The sequence below is a fragment of the Periplaneta americana genome, chromosome 9, assembly GCF_040183065.1.
Source record: "Periplaneta americana isolate PAMFEO1 chromosome 9, P.americana_PAMFEO1_priV1, whole genome shotgun sequence".
Classification (NCBI taxonomy): Eukaryota; Metazoa; Arthropoda; class Insecta; order Blattodea; family Blattidae; genus Periplaneta; species Periplaneta americana.
In genome coordinates this window covers 73,182,030-73,202,104 of record NC_091125.1, presented here as the reverse complement: position 1 = coordinate 73,202,104, position 20,075 = coordinate 73,182,030, and the positions used below count along the sequence as shown (strand labels likewise).

Here is a 20,075-nt window from a genome sequence, read left to right as displayed (position 1 = left end):
GGCCATCTATAACACAGTAGAAACAGAAACTCAACAATGGTAAAAACAGCCTACTGATATACTCAAAGATACTACACATGTAATAAGACCACCAATGTTAGAATGTGTATAAATAAACTTAACAAAAAGTAAATAAAACTTCTGAAAAATTGACACATTATCACTGGCGAGGTTCAAATTTGTAAGCAAGCATAACCTTCTACATTAGGACAATTTTTCCTATGCACAATTCGCCTTTAGAACTTCACTCAACTATGACGTCTGGGAAAATGTACAAATATTTCTGTGTCTCAAGTAAGTTGAGAGGAATTCGAAACATAAATATCACTCCCACACTACAACTAATCATGTGGACCTCTCAACAAGAACAACAACAATGGATATCAGCACATTGTGGAATCTCTGGCAATGAGGTAAGTCACAGCCTATCTGTGACCTACCTCAAAAGAATAAAATTTATCCCTCATAGCCATAAAAATAATTAGAAACAGATACGAAGACCAACACAACAAAGCCAAGGATAAAAAGTGGAATATTATTGTTAATAAACCAGAAACAATCTCTCAAGCACCTCGCAAAATTCAGACATCACAGAACACGATTGTTTAGCAAAGCACTTGAACAAAATAGGAATTTACAATAACCCAAACTGTCCCCTATGTGATCAAGAAGAAATTACTGAAGACCATCTTCAAATCTGTAATGCTCTACCTGCTGGATCGATAGGAGAAAAAAAAAGCTGGAGAGCAAGAGCACTAATGGCTTCACTATCAAGGACCAAGCATTAAAAAACAGATATTTTATGTACACCTGCAAACAAAAATGTTGGAGGAGGAATTAAACAGAATTTGAAGGATTATAGCAGGATAAAAATAATAGGTACTTCAACCAATCTGTCCAATCCAACATTTATTAATCACAGACGGAACATTTTCGTGTACAAATCACTCGAGCTTATAACATAAAACTTGTTAGTTCCAGCTGTTGGAACCACCCCAGTCTGAAGTCGGGGCAGCTGCTGTGGTGTTTGCACCCCACTCATCTTGAACCTGAAACACACAAACAGTTAATGTGTCAATATATCCAATATCACCTTTTCAATTAACAAGTCCCTGTGTTTGAATCTGTTATGGTATCAGACTTAGAATATTATTTGTGCAACAAGGTGTCTCAGTCAGATGTGGTCTGCCTACACATGAGCTTTCATATGCATAGCAACAGTACACCTATTAGCATGCAGCAAGCTGAGTTGATGCTATAGTGGTTTCAGAATAAGAAGGCATATGGCCTAAGCCAATAGAGTGCTAGCAGCAGTATGATGTCACATGGTGCACGAGACGTGGAAGACAGAGACAACAGATATTCGGGATGACAGATGTCTGTCGCTGCAGCAATCGGGCAGGTACAGCGACATGATTCTTCAGGGTTGTTTAAATACTCTTACTGAAGACATTTCCATCCCACTTTTTATTTCTTCGCTTCATAGATCAGTAGTTCTTGGAGTCACTAACATGGGAAATAAAGTGACAGATGTGTAAAAATTAACTTTGTTAATGACAGAGAAAGAATGTTTTAATTTATATATGTGGAAACGCTCGCCTGAAAAACTGTAAGCAAGAAAATTTACTCAAAATGTCCAGCCTTCCTTGTACAATAATCTTGAATTTATTACTATTTATTTCTCCAGAGGAAAGAGGAGACAGTATGTTTGTAAGGGCGGGCTACAAATATGAAGATAATACAACATAAGCATATCTGTTCATACGTAATTAAGAATTCATATTGAAACAGTATATTATTTTCTTTCTCTTTGTTAAATCGAACCTATCTAATTTAATTTAATCCTCTAGCTTATATATTCTATCACTGTTGTCTGTGGCAGAATAAGTCCACACGTGAAGGTAGTTATACAGAAGTGAACATTAAAACCATATTAATATATTTAACGTAAAATTGTATATTTAAAAAATGTACAAAATGTAATATATTATGTACATAAAGTAAGGTTTTTAAAATGCAAAATGAATTTTGGAATTATAGAATCTCTACGTTCCTAGCATGCATATAATTTACATTAAAAGTTTAACATTAAATGAAATATTTTATATATCAATAAAAATAATACCAGTACTAATAACAATTGTAATTATACTTATATCCATAATTATTATTAAGCATTTATTTTAAAAGTGTGTGTGTGTGTCTAATGCCTACCCACTTCACTTGCATGATTCAGGGGTTCCACATATTGTAGATAGATGGCAGGACTGGGACTCCTTTAAAAATGAAATGCAATTAAATTGTCTGATCTTATAAGATTTCTAATGCTCTTAAGGAATAATGTTGTTAAAACTCTTCAAAATAATTCATTGAAAAAGGGGCAAGAATGTTTGTCTACAATATCAACCAAATATGTCATTTTTTTTGCGATATTCTGTCTTATAATCTACTATATACTTATATTTTACAATGAAAAGTGAAAATCGTATCTATGCTTATTCTCAGCTTTCTTCTTTCTTTCGAAGTTCTATAATGGCACTGCTAACACATACTGCTCGTGGTGGGAATATAATGGTGTAGCAGACGGTTGACTCAAACTTGTTTTCTACTGTGCATGTCGTCACTTGGGAAGCAGCAGCGGTGCGCTAATTCGTGCCGCAGTGCTCGAGGAACAAAACAAACAGCTGTTGTGTGTACGTGCACAGTGTTAATTCTTTGTTTATATATATATTATATTGAATGTTATTCTTGTATCAGTAATGCTATTAGTATGCCTGGATGTGCAGTATCTGGTTGAGTTACAATCGAAAAACAAAAGGAACTGACGTAAAATATTATAGGTTTCCGAAGAATGAAGACTTAGCAAGACAATGGTTGCATTCTTGTAGAAGGGAAAATGAAGTCAATTTATAGCATGATGAGTTTTCTCGCATGTTACTAAATTTTATTTGCTTCACAACTCATTTGCAAAATATATTTTAATGTTAAACTTATTGTTTGACTTATTCCATAGATTGCTTTGAAAGAAAAGAAAGGGAGTAAAAATCTTAAGACTTAATGTTGTTTCAGCTCGAATATGTTCACTTCATTTTGAGGAGTCAAGTTACGAAGTACCTTTAAAGCAGAAACTCCTAAATTATGAACCAAAAAACAGTCGTAATCTGAAAGTAGACGCTGTACCCACAAAAGCTCTGGCACAGTCTTGCTTGAAACGAAAATCAACAGATCATCTGAGATTGGACAGATGTGAAAAACGGAGGAGAAAAGAAATTCATGACATCATTGCCAATAGTTCATGTACTGTTCAGGCCACTTCCAAAACCAATTCAGACGAACATGTATCAGAGGATAGTGCATTAGACCTAAATAACGAAACGTGAGTAATTACAGCAATTATATAACTATAATAACTATTAACTGGTATGTTCCTGTGTATCATATTGTTAAAATTTTTCACATATGAGTCACTCCGCAGAAGGGAATAATTTTCTCATAGTTCTTCAAAACTTTCTAAGCTAAAAGGACTTAATTACATGTCTCATAAAATGTTAAAGCTTTGGTATCTTTTAACAACTTCCAGACAGAAAAGGCTTCAGTAAATGGAAGGATTCAATTGTCTCGAATGTCAATAGAGGAGCAAAAAAGGCATCAATCAATGGGCATAAAATAATTATTTTCTCGCTTAATTCTAGCATTATCACGGTTGGAAAAAAATTGCCCACCCTTTTTATTTTCTAAATTTGTTTCAATTAATGAAATCTGACAGCTTTCACCTTTACTCTATTTGTCTGTAACATGATAAAGTATACACACGTGTTCTGTTTTAGATTTCAAATATAGCAGACTAATAATTTGAAGTACTTGTTGTGGACAGATTTTACCCACCCTTGGCATTTCATATGACCTACACTTTTAAACATTTTCAAGTTTGAATTCTGTGATTTTTGTCCATTGTTGTAACTGTTTGTAATACCATTAAAGTCGTTTACTGTTTCAATTCTCCACCTTACTATTTACTTGCAGTGTAGAAACTTGAGTTGGTAAATTTGTTCTTTCTTTATTGGTATTTATTCAAATCTAGTTGTATTCAGGGATACAGAACATAGACATGAGTTGTTTTGTGGATAATAGCAGCCTTAATGTTTTGGGTGAAAGTGATATTATAGTGCTATTGAAAATTGATTTACCGTCGGAGTTGAAGAACGAAAGTGGTAGTGAGGAAGATAATACAGAAGTGGTTGGTGAGGGTGAACCAAGGTCTATTTCAAGTACTAGCTGCTAACAAGAAATCCGTTCACATTACGAAAATTAATGTCAGATATGGAAATTGTGGACTTAATTTGTGTAAAAAGTATTCAGATATTAAAATTGTGTGCAGGAGCATTTTACTAAAAGAAATATGCAGAATCACTGGAATGAGAAACTGATGTGTGTGTTTAAGTAATGTAAAAATGTTGACGATGAAACTTCATTGAACGTATTTGAGGAGCTCAGAATCAAAACGCGTTAAGTCCACATTTTATCGAAAATGCGTTTTTTCCGAATTTGCCTTCTTTTAGGGACACTTCATCATGCTACACTTGACATTTGTTGCAATTCACATTTTTAGCCTATTTAAAGCCAGCCTGAAATCGAAGGTCTGATTCAGTACGTATTCTGTCCATTACCCTGAATGGATCAAACCGAGTTAAGTCCATGAACTTAAGATTTCTAACGAAAGCAGTACACCAGAATGAACGTAATTAATTCGACACCTGCCTTCAACAAATGTTCATTATTGACTCTTTTCTAAAGTTTGCTTGTTGCTACCTTTAAGTTCATGCAGTAAGATTTAAAAGGACGAGTCTATTGCCTGGAATCTCTATTTAAATCTCCAAGCGCAGACAGTGAATTGGTGGTGTGCGGTAAGTGGCATTTAAAGGCAGGTGGAGGTCGTTTGCAATAAACATGGGTCTTTTACTACAAATTGTGATATTATACTCATAATTTGGTAACAATTTGAACAGTATGTTAAGCTTCGAAAGACTCCAGTACAAAACATTGTTTACACTCCCACGTTGTTTGCTTCTTTCTTGTGAGATTTACAAACTTTGCAGGTTCTCGCTGGCTTCTTTTTCTGTGGGTGGTAGGTATATGACGGGAGGGGGAGGAATAAGCCCAACAGTTTGCTTGTAATATTGTCGTCGTAACTCCAGCATCCCCTCCCCTTTCACTAACACTGCAGTTAGGCAAGGGTAACCCTCTATAAAATGCCTGCTTCCAGGTCTAGTCGAAGATTTGTATAGATCCTTTCCTTCCTGGGTTTGCTTCCCTTCATGGTCTTACATGCAATTACGTAGACATTGAAAAGCTGAAAAGTACCATAAACATTATATTGAAGAAAGATTTCTGTAATTTTTTTTACGTATTTTTCCATAATGGAGAAGGGATATAAGACTTCATTCTGACGCTGACCTGACAGTCAACCCACAACATAACGTTCTTGTATTCTATTACGCCCTTCAGTTTCACCACTGTTTATTCCCCTTCATTGTTACCCTTTTTCCTTTATGTTGACCATGTGAATGTTGTGCTTCGTAGACAGACCTTTTCTGTCATGTCACTTTACTGCCAATAACTCTTACAAGACCTCGATTCTGACTCCCTTTCTTAAACTTTGTTCATTCCACTTGGAATGCAGGACAGAACTTCAATGCACTTTTATTCAAACAGTTAGAATTCTGGAAAACCTTTCGCGTATATTTAGAGGAAAATAACTCCTCTTCTTCACGAAAGATCGTTTTACAACATACAACAACCCTCTAGACAGCTTGAAAAAAAAACGGCATTTGACAGCTTGAATGAAAACTGTCAATAAAAGTCGCAGGGTCACAAAGACGTCATGTCTAGATGGCTATGCTTTGGGAGCGCATCATGTTCCTGACAAGACGTTAGTAGGGAAGGGATTAGTTAATACACTTTCTTGGTATTCATAATCAATTAACCTACCCCACTTCCAAAACCTTACGGAGCTGAGCTGAGCTAAGCTAGCAAGCTGCGAGAGAGTCTCCAATGCTTCCCGCGTGACGTCATCACGTAGTAGGAGAACGGGCGAGACTGCGCACTGCTTCACCATTATATTCCTATCACAATACTGCTAATATATATCTAAAAAATCGTACGACAGAGCAAGTACACACTTCTGAAAATCGTTCATATCATTCACACTTCTGAAAATCGTTCAAATCATTAACACTTTTATTTGTTTTGCGATATTTTCTAGGAGACGTAAATACTGGTATACCACCTGTTATAATTATCTCTTTGCCTTTCCTGAGAATACGAGATTTCATATGCACTACTACACCACATACCTGTGAAGTTAGATTCTGTGTTTGTGAATAATTGTCAGTTGTACACACTGTGTCATTAGAAAGTCCCATAAAAAAAAAGTTAGAAAATAACTGTCAGTTGTATTTTTGTCAGTACCCGAAATTCCAAACAAAGTTGGTAAAAGAAAATTCAACCTGAGAGCTAGAAAATTACTATAATCCATTAGCACATTTAGTAATAGTGGAAAAAGGTTAGGTTTCACCCTTGGCTATTAAGCTGATCTGGACTATATATACATTTGCACTAATGCTTTCTCGGAATCAGTCAGTTGTCAGGTAAGTCAAAATACTATTGTGTGTGTGACACAAGAATTTTTCTAGAAAATCTTAAGGCACAAGAAAAAGCATAGATTGTGGCAGAGACAAGTTGTATTTGCAAGCTATACAATGGGGTGGAAATGGCAAATCGACTTTCCAGGCTATATCCTCCCACTTCAACTGACCAGTTAAATTGTGACGACATTTTTGTGAATTTAATGCATTAATAGATAGTGATTAAATTACATATTTCCCTGATTTACTAGGCCTACATTTTTATGTACAGAACCAGAAACAAAATTTGGGCCATCTGAATTTTTGAAGTTCCAGTTATAACATATTGTGCAAGCTAAGTGCTTAGATAGCCAAAATTTTGTTTCTAGGTCGTACATATTTCGCACTTTGATATTACATAAAAATCCGGGGTCTAGTGATGTAGTTTAACCTTCATGCGTTAGGAAGATCCAACTGGTACAAAGAAACACTGCACATGGCCCACATTAGACTCAGATACCCAGTATCAGATAGAACAGAATTAAGTCTAAGCAAAGAAAATTAGAAGTACTAGTTGTGGAAGAACATTCTGATACATTCTAGCTGAAAAAAAGTTGCTTATGATATGAAAATAATAAACTTTAACTCTGAATATTTAGCCTTCTTACAAATGATTCTTGATCATGATTTCACATTTCACATACATGTATAAAATATTTAAAAATCTATATGAAAATTAAAATTAAGAGGTATAAACATGATTCACTGTCTCACAGGCATGAATAATAATTAAACAAGCTTGGTTATGTTACTCTTTCAGTAGAACATTCATGTTGATGCCAGTGTAACTCACCTGTGTGGCCCAATCGTCAGATGTATTGTAGGCAACAGGTTGGCCAGTAGCACCTGCAACTGGTGGGGGGACAGGCACATCTTCCGCCCAGCTACTACGAGTTACAGGCTCTGAGACAATCTCATTGCCCCAGACTTCTGGTGCCTGCGTTGTAAACTCACCATCAGTCTTTATGGGGGCTGGCACAACTTCCTTTGTGGCCTGCTCTTCTTTTTCAGCCTGCACAGAATATCAGAAGAATTAAACATGGATGCAACATACATATCATGTAAGTGTTATTCTATGGATATTTTCCAGTGACGTTTTCTCTAATGATTTCTTATTCCTATGAAGTACAAAAATTATAGAATGGTAATCACGAGCAATACAAATCTGGATAATATGAAGTGCAGCCCAACCTTATGTCAGTTTCATGTAAAATTTACGCATATTCAATTGAAAACAGACTTACTACAGTATCATTGCACCTGCAACCAATATTCTTTCTCCCCCCCCCCCCGAATTAGGCCAATATTACTTTTAATTCTGTTTAAAAAAAAAAACACACACACACTCTCTCTCTCTCTCTCCCTCTCTTTAACTTAAGATATTTTGACCCACAAAACATTATAAATAAATAATGCATGTAATGACCCCACTGGGTCTGTATTAGTACCTCTTCAGGATCTCTGTAGAAAAATAGATCTACCACCACATCCCACTTGCCATCACGGGGAATGGAACCTCGGAAGCGCAAGACCTCACGTGCCAGAAGCCACCACATCAGACCAATTGAATGTGCAGACTGCAACAAAAGCCAAATATATTGAAAATGTATTTTCTATAAAAAGTATTCAATTTTATCATACTGTTATTATTGGTATACTATTTAAGATAAACAGTATTGTATGCACATTTGCAGTTGAACTTTTCTAATATTACAAACTTTTTTTTGTAATTATATATAAATTGTTCATTTCCAACCAACTCTGGTAATCCGGATACCTTACAAATTGCTAACTGTATAACATTGTTAACTGCTAAGACTGCAAATATCATTGTACTGAGATACAGTGAAATTTTGACTCAAGATTTCGAAAACTATTATTTTCCAAGGTTCTGAGAAAATTAAAGATTCCTCTCTACCATATACACCTATGTATATAGGTGGCATTGAGATTGACAACAGGCCATGATTGTTTGGCTAAACACCTGCATAGAATTGGAATATATCTCTCCCCTAACTTCCCATTGTGCAACTCAAACCAAGAAATGGATTCGGAACACCTCAAAATCTGTGCTTCATTGGCTGGTCATGATAATATCTTTGAAAAATATTGGAGTGCAAGAGGTCAAATGACTTTATTGTCAAACGCCTGGCATTAGAAAACAACAACAACAACATACACCTATGTATAAGAATGTTATCAAGTTGGGTGATGCTGATAAGTCGTTGGATTAGACAAATCAGCGACCATTACTTGATAGTTTATTTAGGCCTCGTTTTGACTGCATCAACAAACAATTCTGTTCAATACAGCTTCGATCGGGCCAATAATTATTTTATACACATCAATTGCATATATATATATATATATATATATATATAATCAAATGCTAGGCTGAGCTCTATTTTATAACAAGCAAGTAACATCGTTACTGATAATATTCTACATAACTGAGCAAGAAATATAGCAAGTTAAAATGGCGAAGAAAGAAAGAAAAATATTTCTAACAGTCAGAAACAGGAAGTATGCTTGGCTATAAGGATCTTATATAAATAAACAATGTCTGTAAAGTCATAGTGAGGTGTTAAATGGTTATATAATTATAAAAAAATATGACAGAAATGTGAAAAAAAACATTAAGCGAAAGAATATTGTATTTGCAGTACAGGATGATGACAAAATGCACATGGTCTTTTCAATAGTTAAAAATTCTTGTAAAATTTTCCATTATCAGTAAATTGTTAAATTTCAACTATAATCTTTTCTCCCAACTACATACAACAGCTCATCCAACCCAAGGATTAAAACTGCTGAGTATTAGAAATTAATTATATTAGATATCAAAAGGAGATGCTCCAAAAATCAGGTGTAGTAATAGAAGTAACAGTAAGCCATAATTCTTGTTGCTGGAAGAGAGGTAAAAGAATCGCAATCTTTGGAACATCAGAGTACAATTTAGTGCAAGTATTTTTTTGATGCTTTAAACTGCTACTGGTAGCAAAAGTATTCAAATATGAAAATCAGCTATCCAGCCATACTTCCTGAAAATATGGTTGACTTCTAACATCTTCCAATATCATCTGAGACCTTTGCTGGCCTCTGCTTGTCTGGCAGTGTGAATAATTCGATTTGTAAGGGGGAGGAGAGGGGGAGCATATTATGAGAGAAAGATTATTAGCCAAGCTGAATTTAATTGTAAGAAACATTCGTTATCAGAGTCTTGCAATATGAAACATCAATCCAGTGCCCCCCATCAGTTATAAAAAGGAGAACATCACTCAGCTTTCCGTAGTAAGGGCAAAGGAGATCCTGACAGCCTTTTATCTCCTGGAAGGACCAGTTGCTGAATTTGATAGAAGGTTGAATGGACCTCAAGGTCATTCTAGAAGTTTCGATAGTTCTTATAATTACTTTGCTGATATATCTTTTCACATAATCCTATTTTTTTTTCTTTTTTTAAGAGAGATTCATATTTTCTTACCATCTAGTTCATTGCAAATGTTATGAATTGTATATCATACCACACATATTAACATTTTCTTTTCTGAAATGTTCATTCCCTAGTGACAAATTCTCTAGTGTATGTTTGCAAAAACGTTCAAATGATTAATTGAGCAGAATTACCATTATCTATAAGTTGCAATACTGTTGACATTACACTGAGTATCATAATATTTATTTTCTTAATTTACAAATGTCATGAAGTTCACCAAAAAAAAAAAAAAAAAAAAAAAAAAAAAAAAAAAAAAACTGTTTTATCAGCGAAAAATACATCCAAACCAAATTATATAGACAAACCCATGAAATTAACTCTCAATGGTACACCAACTTCTCGCATCTATATATAAGTCCCCTAACTGCCCACTGTGCAACTCAAACCAAGAAATGGATTCGTAACACCTCAAAATCTGTGCTTCAGTGGCTGGCCATGATAATATCTTTGAAAAATATTGGAGTGCAAGAGGTCAAATGACTTTATTGTCAAACGCCTGGCATTAGAAAACAACAAGGACAACTTCTGGCATCTTATACTAACGCTCATTCAGCATGAAAACCACTAATATATTACTTCTTCGAAGTGGACAATAATGAAGACTGAAAATTCATGTTTCTCCAGTCACCAATCAACCTTCATTAATGGCAAAACTGCATGCACACAAATTAAAGATGTTTATACAGTTTGTTGTTGTTTCCTAATGTCAGGCGTTTGACAAAGTCATTTGACCTCTTGCACTCCAATATTTTTCAAAGATATTATCATGGTCAGCCACTGAAGCACAGATACAGTTTGTATGACCACCACTACTACACACTGTTTTTCATGAAATACTGTATTTTCTCGAATATCCCACACATTTTTCTTTCCAAAATATACAAGTAAAAAGTATGGGTGAGTGGCTTATTTGAAATGAAGTTTGCAACATTGCCCGATTTTTCTCTCTCACAACTCCCAAAGTGGTAGCGCATGCCATAATTTTCCTGTTCAGGTACTTCAATTCTTAACATTGTTAAATGGCGTTTGGATTAGCAGTACATGTGTCAGAATCAAGTTCAAGTGTGCTAAGTATGTGTATAGTTTGTTAGTCTTACATTTTCAATTCTGAAAATGAATGCCACTAATGGTATGAGATTGCAATCCTTTATTTGCAGCGAAAAACTTGAAATTATCAAAGATGCAGAGGAACATGAAAATCGTGATTGTGCTATTAATGTTACATGATATTGTGTAAATGGCCGATTAAGCAAGACAAGTAACGTGTGTAGTGTGTGTGTGCACAGGATGGGTTTGAAATGTGTCATGTTTCAGGATAAAATTTATTTAATAACGTTAATAAACACGAAAATTAAGCAAGACTTTTAAAATTCCATAAAAAGGTAAATAAGGCTCAACAAAACTAGTGGAATAACTCCTAATTATGTCGGAAAAAAATGTTTATTCTTTCAGAATTTTTAAATACATACCAAGCGAAAGAGTGAACAAACATCCAAGCTCTCTAAGCTTGTTTTACACAATCTTACCTTCGTATTGCATGGGATGGCAATGTCTACGAAACGCAGAGGAGAGTCAGTATTACAAAAAGCAATCACTGGAATGTTGACATAAGATGCTTCTGTGATTGGCTGATGGTCCTGAGCAGGATCTGTCACTATCAGCAGACGGGGTTCACGGAAAGCAGCCTGAATCTGATTGGTAAATGCTCCAGGCGTGAACCGTCCAGCAATAGGGGTGGCACCAGTGTGTGCAGCAAATTTGAGAACAGCTCTCTGACCATAGTTGCGAGACGAAATCACAAACACTTCAGAAGGATGTTCGATTGCAACAATGGCACGGGCAGCAAGCAGCAGCTTCTCCCATGTGCGACGCAAGTTGATTATGTGGTTACCTGGAAAAATAATCAACAATTATTCTTTGCTGATATTTTTAATGACGAACAATTCTTTAAGAACTTCATATTTCATCATGTTTCTGATTATACAAATTACCTGAGCTGATCTAAATAAACTTTTTCCCTATTATATCTATTAGAACTAAAATTTCGAAGTATCTTTAGATATTGCTAAGCCTTTCCAGATAAGAATGCAATTGATTTTCTTTTCCACATGAGTGTTCTCTTAGCAGCTTTCAACTTACTTAATTATTGGCTTTTAAGAAACCCGGAGGTTCATTGCCGCCCTCACATAAGCCCGCCATTAGTCCCTATCCTGAGCAAGATTAATCCATTCTCTATCATCATATCCCACCTCCCTCAAATCCATTTTAATATTATCTTCCCATCTACTTTCAACTAATTACAGTATTTAAAAATGTAAAAAGTAACAAGAATGCATGAACATGAAATTGGAAGAATTTCTCAGGTTCTCAGCCAGGTGAATTGAATTGATGTTTCCAAGCTTTCGATGACTAGCTGTGCCATCTTCTTCAGGAATTGTGCTGTAGGACATGTGTAGGCCAGTATATAAGCAGACAGTAGGACTTCCTGCTGTGGGCCAATCAGGAGCTAGTTCCTATTCCCAAATGCCTGCTGTGTTCTGATTGGTCGAAGTGTGTTGATCACAAGTTCCTTGCTGTACTCAGCTGTAGGTCCCCATCTCTGTTGATATTAATGCCATCTAGTTGGATTTCAATAGCTTCCTTGACGACCAGGTCTCAATGACCCTATGCCTTGTCCAAGATGGTGGTATGAAACTGAAAATATTCCTCTTTCAAATGGTAGTAATACTATATTTGTTCGCATAATTTACGTAACTTTAATTTTTCAATCGCCAAAAGAGGTGAAAAAAAAAGTGTGCAAATTACGTGAGTAAATCCTTTATCATGTACTTCTCTTCTGTATTGGTAGAAATATGGTCTTACAAAATCATCCAACATGCACAATGTATAATGAAATGGTTGCTGTTCAGTGTGTACAAGCAGTAAGCACACTTTCTCACAAGAAATTACAGAAACTACTTAAACTTGTTACTAAATTATGCAAGAGACACTCTAGACATGTTAATAGGCCGGAAGCTGTGTACCCACTCTTTCACAGAGAATAATTCTTTAGCACAACACAACTAACCGAGACTCAAGGAACACTGAACTGAACTAAAATAACTTGTTCAAATCTGTTCTACTCTGCTTAATTCTAATTTGACCTAAAAACAAAGTTGAAGCCTACATCCAACGTGTTTTGTGTGTCTGCACTGTTATACCTATTTACATATTGTGTTTTATGTTCAATTGACTACTCTGCAGATCTGCTGTGAAAATATAAAATATTGCAGTTACCTCCAGTCTACCATGGTAATGAGGTTAGGTTTGGTAGTTTCTGATACTACCAGATACTGTTTCTTTTACTACCTCGTGTTGAAATACTGGATCACTAGACTAGACGGAATTTCGGAAGGCGATCAGCTGCTATATGCGCCGTAGCATTTCTCTGGTATGTGACGTCACAAGCTTGTACAGTAGAACCAATCGGAATCAGTCTATAACAAGTACTTCCCGAGTTGGTTTGTTGTTCACGTGTGAGTGTTTCAATACATTGAATGAGTAAAACAGAGTGTGTGTGTGTGTGTGTATAAGATAAATAAATGGAAGAAGAGACTGTAAAAAGACAAGTACTGCACAGGCAGGCGCGGAAAATAGTGTTTAAGGTGTATAATTATTTCAAAAACGTTGACAGCAGAATGCTTCTGGCCATCTTGATGCTGGCTGCAACATTGCCAACATGCAAGAAACAACTGCAGAAGCACGTGGTGTGGGATTGAGAAAAGTATATTGTTAGTGAAGGAAAGAAGGTTTGTTAAGTGTCATGCTTACAGTAATTAATGGCTAAGATAATTATTGTCTTTTGATAAAGTCTCTCCTGCGCTATTTGTATTGCACATGCACATGAAGTACGATGTGGCAATGTTTTACGCTGCCTTGCTCTCTCTCGATGCAAACACTAGCAGACTACCGCCTTCCGAATTGCCGTCGACTCTAGAAACAGAGAAGAAATGGGTTAGTAAATCTCTGTTTATATGTAATTCCAATCTCACCATCTGGACGACGTTTGTACACATATTGCTCCATTTGGTAATCGACATTATCACTGCCGATATGTGTACAAGCAGTAAGCATTTTTGTAACATCATCTTCCTTCAAACTAAGGACCTCTAAACCTCCCGACATCTTAACGTTTGTAGAGAGTTACGATAAAACCTGAAAGAATAAAAACAAAAATTAGTCTTTCATGTACATGAAAGAGCTAACCATAACCAGTTCCAAAGGCTTTACCATCTGGTCTGAACTACGTGTAATACAACTGCTATCTTCAGTTTGTAAAACAGCAATTAAAGAAGACCATGATTATTAAGTCCTGATAGGAACATTGGAGAAATTGTGCCTCAGAATGAATAACAAAATAACTTTCTCCCTGTAGCATCATATAGATTACAGTCCCAGTATGTTACACAAATGGCGTCTTTACGTGGGTAAATTTGAATCGTATTTTCATATACAGTAGTTCACATTACCTCTGCTGCTGTTAAAAGACATTAAGGGTTTGTACAATATATTGACTGTCCTACTTTTAGTCCTGTAAGATTTATCTTAAACGAGCAAATGTAGAAATAAGGTTATTTTCCTATCCCCATTTCTAATGCTTGCTAGAGAATTAGCTAGGGTTGCCATATTTAAAAAGTGACGATCCGGGACACTTTAATCTTTAAATGTGTGAAATGAAAAGGGGCAAAAATACACTAATTATTCCTTGCAGTATACATAAAATGACGCATTATTTTCACCTCATAATTGTCTATTTTGCTATTTTTTTTTAATAAAAAGGCATGGGAAAATCACATTAAGCAGAACGTAGAAGCTCCGCCCACCACCCCTTCCACTTTTCCCCTACTAGCTCACCAGACACACTACATGATATATGAGTGTTGTGTCGAATGCACATTTCATGTGGATGGGGATATCTTCCCCTACTGGCGTTTTCTTTTTTGCGATTTATCCAAAGGCATGTCAACAACAAACGTCTTTTTTTTTTCTTGGCACTGTTGTGGGAAAAGCTTTTGAAATTACTCAATAATTTAGTGGAAGAGAACATTATTGCAAAAATGGACTTCAAATATCAAATTCTGAAGCAAGAGACAAAGAGTAATACCGACAATAACCATACCGTACATACTTGAGTAAAGCACTTTATCTTTGACATAGGACTTCAAATATCAAATTCTGAAGCAAGAGACAGAATAATACAGACAATAATCATACCGTACATACTTGGGTAAAGCACTTTGTCTTTGACATAACAACGAAACAGATGATTAATTTAATATGAATCTAGTTGAATCATGAACTTAAATTCAGTATCGTATGTGCCGGTATTAAAATTCTAAAACCCGAGCTGCCATAACTATAAATTGAAGAGGATAAAATCGCATGGAAAGGAAATGCCATTTTTTCTTTTCTTTCTTGAAAACAAGGGGGCGCAGATCTCGATTCCGGTATGGTCCAAAAAATCCGGAAAGCATGGTAATTGGTAAGCCTAGAATTACCGAAATTACTGCTACAAAACATTCATCTTCATCTGTATTTATTCACATAGTAGCTATACTGTGCTGCTTGAATCAATACATGCATATACCTCAGATATAATCACGCATTCGAAGCTTAATCCAGAAATCAGTTTCTACCTAGAGGCAAACCAGAAACAAACCCAGCCACGTGTTCCATCCAACATGTAATTATTTATACATGTACTCAATATTGCATGATGCTTACTATATAATTACTTAAACTATATGAAATATATGATGTTACTGTTGCAATGCTTTTTGAGCTTAATACCAATTATACTCAATCTGTTACATATAAAATACTCAACATACGTTCTTCAATGCCACTGGGAGACTTCCATAAACGGAAAAGGAATAATAGAATTGAAGTCAAAACATTTACATATTTAGAGTATTCTCTTTCTAACTCGTTGATTTTCACACAATCTTAATTACATTTCTATACTATATAAATCAAATAATATCCAAATAAATATTGTTTCAATATTTATAAGGAAAAGTTTCTAAAAAAACTAATACTTAATCCTAAATTTAAAAACCGGAAGTAATAAATTACCAGTGATTAAATCGTTGCTTACGGGATTACACAATAATCTCGTAAGCAACGGATTAAATAATAGTGGCCGATAGTTGAAGCTAGTACCACCCAGAGCGCTAATACAGATGTGTTCGCCCGTTGCTTCGTGTTCGCCAATCACATTTCTTATATCGTTGATGGTGATGTTCAGCTGTTTATGGAGGGGGGAAACATTTGCGTATCTTCGGCTCTGCCGTTTCAGCGCCAATTTCAAACTGAGAACTTTGCTGTTTCGCTCAACCGTATTTAATATTATATTAATATACTGTACATGCATTGAAAGAGTTAACATAATAGTAGAGCAGTGGTTGGAAGTGCTTGTGTTATTAACTTATCATCATAGTGTGGAAGACTTTTGAAGATGGACAAAGAAAACTGCTGGTTGTCTCCACTGTGTGAACCCTCTCGGGAAGTTTTGAAGAGGAGCAAAGAAAGTCGTTGGTTTCAAGATAGATGTGAAAATAAATGTTTTGTTTGTACTGTGGATGATAAAATAACCTGTCTGATATGTCGGCAAAGACGTGATGCACCAAAAAATTCGAATCTGAGGCGGCATTTTGGCACCCACTGTAAAGATTTTGATTCCTTAAAAAGTGCTCAGCGTGACATAAGGGTGGCAAAGAAGAAGTGCTTTTTCGTAATTTTGGAAAACAAAATCAGTCAGGTAAGTTCCAATGAATAAAGTCCTACCTATTATTTCTATAATATTGTATATAGATACAGTTAAATAAATCGAATTAAAACTGCTTTTTCACTTATCTTGAATAATCCATCTATTAAAATTATAATAACTAAAATGGCCAAGCGATATATGGTAGATAAAGCAATTTTAGTAAATGATGACCACAGGAACGCCATTTCGTGGGACTTTGGGAGATTGTGAAAGACGTGTAACTCGCGATTTTGAGAGAGAGAAAAAATTGTCAAAAGTGTTTCCCCCCCCCCCCATGAATAGAAGTTTGAAGAACGAGAATTGTAAAATGAAATATATTGATAAACTTACCGTAAAATGTTGAAATATTGCATGAAACCTGGTGATGCAGATAACCTAAATACCCGTGAAACAGGTGGGTTTTCTATAGCATGTGACAATGAAGGTTTTTTTTACGAAAAAAGTAAAACATTGCTTATTTTTAATATGTGCAAGGCATACCATAAACTAAACTAACCTGTCACGTATTCGTAGCCTCTATACATGGAACACCAAAAGCCGGAAGTATTTGAGTGACATGTTTTACACAATAGTCGCATTTTGTAAAATGACTCTGATAAAACCAAGAAAATTAAACTGAGCAGCCTGAGTGAACTCCACGGTAAAATACTAATATTTACTCCATTTGTATTATATTTTTGGTCCAGGGAAAATACTTGTATTTCACAACACTTGTAAAAATACGATTATGTTCATGGATAAAATAAATTAAAATGTAGTGAAAATTATTATTTTATGTAGATCAAATTTTGTTTAAGTATACATAACCGTGGCCACTGCTGCTATTCCCTTTCATTTTCTAGCCTAACAAAGTGGTTTTATGAAGTTCTGCGACATGGCGTTCTTATGCTCATCATTTACTTTTCTTCCCCTTTTCCCCCCATTAAGTTCAGAATAAATACCAGCCAAATGTTTTGTAAACATGCCCTTTCTGATCATGAATCCATTTCCTCTCTATTCTTCAATCTTTTGGCTGCAGAGTCTCTCACATTGACATGAAAACAAAATGTAAGAATGGTTCCCTTCAAAGTATTGAGAATTTCCAGGCGTTAGCATTGATAGGTAGATTCATATGAAGCCTGGGTGATCAAGTTCAACACGAATTAGTACCGGTAGGCTAATGTTCCTAGTACTCCTGATCATGCACCAAAAATAGAATATATAATATTCCAACCAGTTTTGTGATTAGTTTAAAATATTAATCATTGCAAAGTTAGTAAAACAGCAAATCATTCTGTATATTGTTATACTTTAGCACCTTTCTCCAAGTTTTAATAATATGTTGAGTTTCATGCATAATACAACGATTTGACTAAAAATCAGATTTGGTACATTACTGGCATTTAGTTATATATTATCATAATATTGTGCAACTTGCAGTTAAATAATTACGATACTAGTACTAAGATTTTTTAAATTATGGTTTATATAATGATGCTTGCATCTGCCGAGGTTATATCAGCGTCGCCGGTGTGCCAGAATTTTGTCCTGCTGGAGTTCTTTTACTTGTCAGCAAATCTACTGACATGAGCCTGTCGCATTTAAGTGTGTACACTTAAATGCCATCGACCTGAGCCAGGATCGAACCCACAACTTCGAGCACAGAAGGCCTGCTCTACCCAGGCTGACACTATAGTAGACGCCAAAGCCGATGGCTAGTGAGTTGCTACCAATAGAAAATCTCTCTCTCTCTCTCTCACACGCACGCACGCACGCACACACACACACACATTAGAAACATCATTCAAAGTATATATGGAAGTATACTTAATAAGAAAATCTTATACTCACTTTAGGGTAACAGCATTGCAAGTGGTATATTCACATCATTGTCGTCTCCTCCTCTTTCCTCATCTTGCATGTCACTCAACTCACTATCAGTATTATCATTGTCATCCCCGACATTTATTATAATTCTCTCCAAAATCTCGTCCCATATGTAAAGACTAATTTCTCAAAATGCGATACATAGAGGTAACAGACCTTGATCATTAATTTTCTCCCTCATTGCAATTGTTAATTTCTTTGCTTTGGGATACTGACCATCACCATAAAACTGCATAATTGTTCTGCGCAGAACGTACATCTTTCTCCAACTCATCTAATTTTGTTTTACTTTTGGACTTGTCGTGCTTTTTATCCGGTGATTTGAAAATGAGCACATTTGATTGTTTGACAGATTTTTCAGCCTTATGAATAATCCTTCGTATTGAGTGCACACTTCCTACCCTATTTATTTGCCTATGCTCCCTACGCCTCCAATGTCAGTTTCTGTGTTTTAGAAAAATCTATACTTTCGCGGTATTCTGGTGAAGACAGTTTTTTTAAGGAAGTTACATACATTATAAATACTTTTTCTACTTTGTCCTCGAATAATTTTACGTTTGTGAATAGTAAAATCTGTACTTGGTCCAGCCTCAAGAAATATGATACAAAATTACAACACACGCTATAAACAAAACCTAGTTTGCACTTCACTGACTATTAATAGTCCACAACACTAAAGCAATAATAAAACACGGTGAAATATATAACACTAACAATAAGGTCTACTAATTTAACTGAACTATGTACGGCACACTGATTTACTATTTAATATGAAATTTGTTCCTTCACTCAACCACAGTGATTTGAAGACTGAAAGGAAGTAAATTGGAACAATTTAGACAGAGAGACCCCTCCAGCTGAATAAATATTGTATTTCGTAAGATCTCATAAAGATGAGTCATATAAACAAAGCCAGTGTTTATGCTTGAATGGTTCTCCCTTCTCACAAGTGACCCCGGATTTAATAAACAACGAAACATGAAGAATTCAGTTCGCAATGGATGGGACTTGATACAGTAAGTTTTGTATATTGATGTCTTAAATGAATGAAAATATTTCTCTGATAGCTCATTGCATAACGTGAGTATTAAAAATTAAAATGTACTTTTCAAGTGTTAAATATGAAATAAATCATTTCTCAGCAACTATACCATCTAAAAATATGGGATTTTGACAGTCATGAAGGACACAATGAGCTCTTTCTATAGAACATACCCCGAAGACT

General features: G+C 35.3%; 1 protein-coding gene and 1 non-coding gene across 2 annotated transcripts; both read right to left on the bottom strand.

Annotated features, from left to right (window-relative positions):
• Window positions 1-892: 892 nt before the first annotated feature.
• Window positions 893-16,273, bottom strand: sta (stubarista 40S ribosomal protein SA). The gene is made up of 6 exons (XM_069835051.1): window positions 16,047-16,273; window positions 14,208-14,370; window positions 11,703-12,067; window positions 8,132-8,260; window positions 7,477-7,695; window positions 893-1,049 (listed from the first exon to the last, which is right to left on the bottom strand). Exons 2-6 carry the CDS (start codon window positions 14,338-14,340, stop codon window positions 972-974), a joined length of 924 nt encoding a protein of 307 aa, XP_069691152.1. The 5' UTR covers window positions 14,341-14,370; window positions 16,047-16,273; the 3' UTR covers window positions 893-971.
• Window positions 8,875-9,012, bottom strand: LOC138706846 (small nucleolar RNA SNORA16B/SNORA16A family). Its single transcript, XR_011334093.1, has one exon. It is a non-coding gene; the product is annotated as a small nucleolar RNA SNORA16B/SNORA16A family (small nucleolar RNA).
• Window positions 16,274-20,075: the final 3,802 nt, after the last annotated feature.